The sequence below is a fragment of the Triticum aestivum genome, chromosome 3A, assembly GCF_018294505.1.
Source record: "Triticum aestivum cultivar Chinese Spring chromosome 3A, IWGSC CS RefSeq v2.1, whole genome shotgun sequence".
NCBI lineage: Eukaryota > Viridiplantae > Streptophyta > Magnoliopsida > Poales > Poaceae > Triticum > Triticum aestivum.
In genome coordinates, this window is record NC_057800.1 from 721,061,346 (window position 1) to 721,069,550 (window position 8,205).

Genomic DNA, 8,205 nt, shown 5'->3' on the forward strand with positions numbered 1-8,205 from the left:
CTCAGTGAACTGTCCTAGACCACTTTGTGCTATTCATTTGGCACACACATTTCTGTCCTAGCATTCCCCGCGACTTCTGCTTTAGGGGATGACACACCTTGATGTAAGTACATGTAAAATGCCTTAAAACAAGATATCTTTATTTTTAATATAGTTATTGCTACTAGCAGAATGCAAAAGTAAGAACAAGAAGAATCCCCTATAGTCCACATCCCTAAAGACAGCCGCTACTGAACCTATTGCTCACGAGAACTAGGCATTATCCTAGTGGCAAGGGTGTGCAGTGGCACACTCTGCGGTCAGAGCTGGCTCCTTGAATAGAAATATGTCGTGGGTGCTAGTGCCCATGGATCTTATTTTCTGAACCTAAGTTGAATCATGACAGCACGTAGTAATAGTTTATCCTAATTTCCTCCATGTTTGTAACTCAAAGCTGAGTACACTGCCTGGACGACAGTGCAAACTAGGCCAATGGAAGCTGCAAGGAGCCCGACGGCGAGCCAGGGGTTGCTGAAGTACTTCCGCCTCAGCCACGCCATCCACCTCCGCCAGTAACTCTGAGACCGCTTCTCCAGCTTCGAGCATGTCTCCCGCAGGTAGTTGCAGTCAGGGTCGTTAGGGTTAAACTGGATCCCCTTGCAGAGGTCGGCAAAGCATTTGGCCACCTCGTCATTGTTGCCGTGGCTGTGCACGATGATGCCCTTCTTCCAAAGCAACTCCACGTCCTTTGTGGTGCAGGCCACCTGTGACATGAACACGCAGTATGCAGTGACGTGGCTCCCCACCGTCTCCCGGTTCCGCTGCTCAAGCTCGATCAGGTTGCGCAATAGTCGCCACGTCTCGCCGTCGATGTCCAGGACGGGGACCTCCAGAGTGCCGCCGCCGACCAGCTCCACGTCAAGAATGCAACGTAGGAGCCCCGGCTCGCTCATGGACCGATGCTTGAACGTCACACCTGCGAAGCTATACTCCGTCGCGGACCGCCATCGGCGCACAGACACGGGATTGACTCCGTTGACTATTGCAGTAGGCGAGACGGGGGGTGCAGGAGGCTTCAAGTGCATATGAAGAAGATGGAGAAGATTGCCCGGCATCATCAGCTCCGGCACCACCATAGCCGGCGATCCCACTATGTACTTCTGCACACTCATGAGAATGAGGGCGTACTCCGCAATTTCATTAATCACACGATCCTTTCCATCCGTAGTTGTCACCTCCCATATCTTCTCGAGCACGAAGAACGGTATCTGGTTCTCTGCAAGGAAGAAAACATCCCGGACCACCGCCAGTGCCTCGGCCCGGTTTGCCGACGGGACGCCGGCTTCTGCAGTCCCCGGTGCAACGCCTGCGGATTGTGTGCGTGCTCGGTGTGGGAGGCCGACTAGGCGGGAGATTATGTAGCAGCCGTCGAGGAGGAGCATGCGCACAAACTGGTCGCCTGTCATGTCATTAAACGTGTTGGCGTAACATTTCCTCACAGACTTCTCGAGGCATGTGAGCTCATTGATGTAGATGTCCACCGTCACGCCGGGTCTCTCCACCTTTGCCGCCGAGAGCATCAGTTGGAGGCTCGCGAGCTTGTCGTTCTCCATGGCAAGGTGCAGGTTCTTGCTCTGTGGCCGAGGGTAGTTGTACGGGCCGATGGCGACGTGGTTAGGGTCATACTCGCTGCTGTCGACGTTGCGTGTGAGGTCGCGGACCTTGGCGATGATGATGGGACACGGAGGGCGCCCCCCGTCTCCGATCTGCGCCTTGGATAATTCCAGGGCCTCTAGTTCCTTTGTCAGCACATTGGCCACCTGAGGCATCTGTATAACGTGCGAGTCGCCGGAATCGCTAGCAGAGTGGCCTGCAGTCGAGGTCGATCAGTCACCAACAAAGTGTGATTAGTCAACTATATTTTGAATCTGAACAATAAGTTTTCTTGTCACCTGGCTGATCCATCTTGTTGCCAAAGAGTGATAAAGCCAATTGATTGTGGCTTATCGCGCATACCAGAGTAGCAGTTGCAATTGCACTTCTGGAGTTCTGTTACCCTCTCAACGCTAAGTTGATGCTTGGTTTCAGAGTTGGTTGCCCGGCATGAGAATGCATCTGTATATATAACTCATCCTCCAACTTTACATTCCGTTGAGGATAAGCATAGAAGATTCACGCGCAGGCACGATCTGTTAGACTACCCAGGAAGCTGCTCAAAAGCTGCTATAATGACACAATGACACACTTTGCGAAAAAGAATCGACATATCAGCTAGAGTCAGTCAAGCACTGAGATGAAGGTGTAAATTTTTCCTCGAGTGCATCTTTCTTAAAAGATAAATCTAGCTAGGATTCCCGCTTGATAGCGCACAAGGTTGAGTGGCTACAAGAAAGGAAGAATGGTTTGGCGTGACCTGGTTGGACTCGTTTGCTTCCATGCATGCATGCCCATCAGGCTAGAGGCAGCAGCACCGGCCAGCCGAGAAAGGAGTACAGCTACTTGGCTGCGTTACCTACTTGGCAACGAGGCTGGCTAGCTGTTAGCCTTAATCTTGATTCCAAGTATTTGCATGTTCTAGTTTTGGGTCTGCATGTAGCTTGGTTTGTCTAGGGAGTAATTGTCCGGTGAAGCTTCAGTTGAGCATGCGATACGGCGAGCACGGCGGGATGCCGATGTGAAGATGTGGGCGGCAAGCAAGGTGAGATACTGGAGATGATCGTGGAATGAGACTTGGATGGCAAGATGCCGAGTACCGTGTGAAGCAGCGCAGCCGATATGAGACAGTGCTGCATGAACAAGTTCTGAAGCCGGATTTGTGTGCAGGTGCTAGCCGGCTAGCTTGCCTGGCATGTTAGCCCGCGCGGCCGGGTCGTCTGGCTGCTGAGGAGAAGCTGCAAGTGTGGCAAACGTAGTTCATGTAGTAGTTAGTTAGTGCATGTGGTCTTATACTTTATTTAAGGGGGGGGGGGGGGGGTTAGTTGGGTAATGGGTTTAGTAGTGCCGTGAGTTTTGTATGGTAAGAGCACCAACCTCTTGTATATACAAGTTGCACTAGTAATAGAAAGGGACGTGAGGGCTGGAGAAATAATGTATCTCTAGGCAAAGCTCGGAGCTGGTTTCTTTATTGGTGTGTCTGTGGAACATGTTTGATCTTGAGAGAAACCATGAGAGAACAGTGAAGTTTGAGAGAGAAGAAGAGGGGCTGCGAGATGCAGCGCCAACATTGGCTGGTTCATCTTGCTGCGTTAGGTGATTTACGTCCAGCAGTTTGGACTTTGGAATAGTAAGAGCTTTCAAAACACATCAGAGCCAGTGTTTATGCTTGTCGAAGATAATTCAGGGAAGAGATCAGTGGCTGACACACAGAGTTAAGAGGAATAATATGATCAGTTTGAGGCCTGGGCACAAGCTTTTTAATATATTCTATCTTTAGCACTTGTTTTTCTTTGTTGTATTGTGGTTGGTTTTTCCTTTCTCTAGCTCTTACGAGTAGTTTTTTTTTGCGGATTCAATACTTGCATTACTCAATCACTGGATCATTACAATCTTCTGCTACTAACTCCAACACCTGAACCGGACCCGATTAATCCAAGTCATGGTCCTTCCTTGCATTCTACCATACATAGCAAGACAATCGCTGGCCTTATTCTGCCGCCGCGAGACATGAATTAAACCCATTAAGAGGCGCTAGAATGGTGGCCAACCAGCTACGCCATGTGGTGCATGCTAGTTGGTCACGGTGAGAAAATATTTTTTAGAGTTTTTTTAAATGGTAGGGAGACTTTTTTTGAGAGAAATTTTCTAGATTTTTTTTTGTCCACGTGACGTGAGTATTTTTTTAAATTTTTTGACATGATGGTGAGGTGCGCATAACTTTCTCTCAAATGACCCGCAATGGCAGGCCCCAACCACTAGTAATACAAATTGACGAAGACTAAAAAGGTATCTAATCTCATTCACTAGAGAAGCATATGCAGAACGGTCCACACCATCCATGTGATCATTGACACCACCATAGCAGAATCCACCTTGATGACAATAGGCAGTTCCGAGCGCCGAATAGATGACGAAAGTCCTTCCATACAAGCACAAAGCTCTGCTTCCAATGCACTTCGACAAGAAAATAAAGCTCTGCAAGCTGAAAAAAATAATCTCTCCCAAGGAGTTCCTCAAGATCATCCTTGCTCCGGCTTCCTCACTCGAAACAAAGGACCCATCTGTGTTATGTTTTACCCAGCCATGCGCCGGTTTCTCCCACCTTCGCTGCACGGCAACTTCTCTTGCGTGGGGAGGAGCATCATCCAAGGAAATAATAACCTGTCCTTTCACTGGATCCATATGCATGTTGGTTTTAGTAACTCTGTAAGAATCTGATTGGCACTTCCATTGGAGGGGCAGGTTTAGAATGAACCAGCTTGTTCCTAACATACCAACTCCGCCAGAAGACCATCAATATCATGCATCGCTCAAGTTCAGACATATGCGCCAAAGCTTGTAACAGCCATTCCTTTCAATCGTGAACAAGAGACTCAAGTTTAGGAAGCCTCCATATCTTAGCCATAGACCGATATAAGTCTCAACCATACTAACATCTAACAAAAGGATGGAAATTGTCCGCCGTATCCTGACCACAAATTGGGCACCTGCTTGTTGATTCTAAGCAACTTTTGTGTTTATTCTTCCATGTTGGTCAACCATCTCCAAGCAAAATTCGCAACTGTAGGCGGGGCACCACAGTTCGAAATAAATTCCCAGCAGTTTCTTCCCCCATTTGCGGATGTGCTAGCTGATACGCATTCCCTCTATGCAGCTCGTCAAATGCCAAGTGATACGCGCTCTTGCCTGTGAAATTCCCCATCTTCTCTGCCCCCCATGCAATAAAATCATCACCAAGCCTTGGGGAAGCTCTAATTTTTAGGATTTCTTGGACATCCGCACCGACAGAATATTGCGTAAGTAGTTCAATATTCCATGAACCATTAGCATTCAGTAAGTCAGCAACGAAGCGGATACGACACCGACCTTGCCTTGTAATAGGCTTATACAAAAACCGTCGAGGGATCCAATTGTCGCGTCAAACTCTTATGCTTTTACCATTGCCTCGCTCTTAGTTTTAGCTTAACCCCTGAACTATTTATTAACCTTATTTTGAAAATTAATAAAAATAAGCAACAGAGCCTGCTATTTCTTGTAAAAAAAAGAGACTCCAATCAACTTTGATTCAGTCGACCAAGTGTATGTATGCCGTTGTGTGTGTGTGTGTGTGTGTGTGTGTGTGTGTGTGTGTGTGTGTTTCTTTTAAGTTTACACACTGTGTTTCTGAACATTGTGTTTAATCTACTCCAGAACTAAGAGCACATACCGCACTTCTCCAAACAAAAATGTTCAGAGGTGCATTTCTCAAATAAAATAAAATAAAATAAAATAATGGCACTTCTTTCCAAATCTATTATATACTTAAAGCAGAAGTCAAATAAAATAGTCAGGGGTTGCTGAAGTACTTCCGCCTCAGCCACGCCATCCACCTGCGCCAGTAACTCTGATACCGCTTCTCCAGCTTCGAGCATGTCTCCCGCAGGTAGTTGCAGTCGGGGTCGTTAAGGTTAAACTGGATCCCCTTGGCAAAGCATTTGGCCACCTCGTCATTGTTGCCGTGGCTGTGCACGATGATGAACTTCTTCCACGGTAGCTCCACGTCTTTCGTGGTGCAGGCCACCTGTGACATGCACACACAGTATGCAGTGATGTGGCTCCCCACCGTCTTCTGGTTCTGCTGCTCAATCTCCATCAGGTTGCGCAATAGTCGCCATGTCTCGCCGCTGATGTCCAGGACAAGGACCTCCTGTTGGGGAACATAGTAATTTCAAAAAATTTCCTACGCACACGCAAGATCATGGTGATGCATAGCAACGAGAGGGGAGAGTATCATCCACGTACCCTCGTAGACCGTAAGCGGAAGCGTTATGAGAACACGATTGATGTAGTCGTACGTCTTCACGATCCGACCGATCCAAATACCGAATGTACGGCACCTCCGAGTTCAGCACACGCTCAGCTCGATGACGTCTCATGAACTTCGATCCAGCAGAGCTTCACAGGAGAGTTCCGTCAGCATGACGGCGTGATGACGGTGATGATGTTGCTACCGACGCAGGGCTTCGCCTAAGCACCGCTACGATATGATCAAGGTGGATTATGGTGGAGGGGGGCACCGCACACGGCTTGGAACAAAGTAGAGGAGGGGGAGGGCCGGCCTGAAGGAAATATGCCCTAGAGGCAATAATAAAGTTATTATTTATTTCCTTATATCATGATAAATGTTTTTATTCATGCTAGAATTATATTAACCAGAAACATAATACATGTGTGAATACATAGACAAACTTAGTGTCACTAGTATGCCTCTACTTGACTAGCTCGTTAATCAAAGATGGTTATATTTCCTAGTCATGAACAAAGTGTTGTTATTTGATTAACGAGGTCACATCATTAGTTGAATGATCTGATTGACATGACACATTCCATTAGCTTAGCACCCGATCGTTTAGTATGTTGCTATTGCTTTCTTCATGACTTATACATGTTCCTATGACTATGAGATTACGCAACTCCCGTTTACCGGAGGAACACTTTGTGTGCTACCAAACGTCACAACATAACTGGGTGATTATAAAGGAGCTCTACAGGTGTCTCCAAAGGTAGATGTTGGGTTGGCGTATTTTGAGATTAGGATTTGTCACTCCGATTGTCGGAGAGGTATCTCTGGGCCTCTCGGTAATGCACATCACATAAGCCTTGCAAGCATTGCAACTAATGAGTTAGTTGCGAGATGATGTATTACGGAACGAGTAAAGAGACTTGCCAGTAACGAGATTGAACTAGGTATTGAATACCGACGATCGAATCTCGGGCAAGGAACATACCGATGACAAAGGGAACAACGTATGTTGTTATGCGGTCTGACCGATAAAAGATCTTCGTAGAATATGTAGGAGCCAATATGGGCATCCAGGTCCCGCTATTGGTTATTGACCGGAGATCTGTCTCAGTCATGTCTACATTGTTCTCGAACCGTAGGGTCCGCACGCTTAACGTTACGATGACAATTATTATGAGTTTATGCATTTTGATGTACCGAAGTTAGTTCGGAGTCCCGGATGTGATCACGGACATGACGAGGAGTCTTGAAATGGTCGAGACATAAAGATTGATATATTGGAAGCCTATGTTTGGATATCGAAAGTGTTCCGGGTAAAATCGGGATTTTACCGGAGTACCGGGAGGTTACCGGAACCCCCCGGGAGCTATATGGGCCTTAGTGGGCTTTAGTGGAAAGGAGAAAGGGGCAGCCCAAGGTGGGCCGCGCGCCTCCCCCCTCCCCTAGTCCTATTAGGACAAGGAGAGGTGGCCAGCCCCCTCTCTCTCTTTCCCCCCTCAAGGAATCCTATTCCAACTAGGATTGGGGGAGGAATCCTACTCCCAGAGGGAGTAGGACTCCCTTGGCGCGCCCTCCTTGGCCGGCCGCACCCCTCCCCTTGGATCCTTTATATACGAAGGCAGGGGGCACCCTAGGACACACAAGTTGATCCTTGAGATCGTTCCTTAGCCGTGTGCGGTGCCCCCTGCCACCATATTCCACCTTGGTGATACCGTTGTAGTGCTTAGGCGAAGCCCTGCGTCGGTAGAACATCATCATCGTCACCACGCCGTTGTGCTGACGAAACTCGTCCCCGAAGCTTTGCTGGATCGGAGCCCGGGGAGCGTCATCGAGCTGTACGTGTGCTAAGAACTCGGAGGTGCCGGAGTAACGGTGCTTGGATCGGTCGGATCGGGAAGACGTACGACTACTTCCTCTACGTTGTGTCAACGCTTCCGCAGTCGGTCTGCGTGGGTACGTAGACAACACTCTCCCCTCTCGTTGTTGTGCATCATCATGATCCTGCGTGTGCGTAGGAATTTTTTTGAAATTACTACGTTACCCAACAGTGGCATCCGAGCCTAGGTTTTATATGTTGATGTTATATGCACGAGTAGAACACAAGTGAGTTGTGGGCGATATAAGTCATACTGCTTACCAGCATGTCATACTTTGGTTCGGCGGTATTGTTGGACGAAGCGGCCCGGACCAACATTATGCGTACGCTTACGCGAGACTGGTTCTCCCGACGTGCTTTGCACAGAGGTGGCTTTCGGGTGACAGTTTCTCCAACTTTAGTTAAACCGAGT

The 8,205-nt window shown here is 48.1% G+C and overlaps 1 protein-coding gene across 1 annotated transcript; it reads right to left on the reverse strand.

The window, feature by feature from the left end:
- Positions 1 to 219: 219 nt before the first annotated feature.
- On the reverse strand, positions 220 to 1,825 carry LOC123059434 (uncharacterized). The gene has a single exon (XM_044482009.1). It carries the CDS (start codon positions 1,806 to 1,808, stop codon positions 405 to 407), a length of 1,404 nt encoding a protein of 467 aa, XP_044337944.1. The 5' UTR covers positions 1,809 to 1,825; the 3' UTR covers positions 220 to 404.
- Between the last annotated feature and the right edge of the window lie 6,380 nt (positions 1,826 to 8,205).

Bases quoted from the DNA above. Each gene is read 5' to 3' on its own strand.
- LOC123059434 (XM_044482009.1), bottom strand. From the start codon at position 1,808: ATGCCTCAGGTGGCCAATGTGCTGACAAAGGAACTAGAGGCCCTGGAA.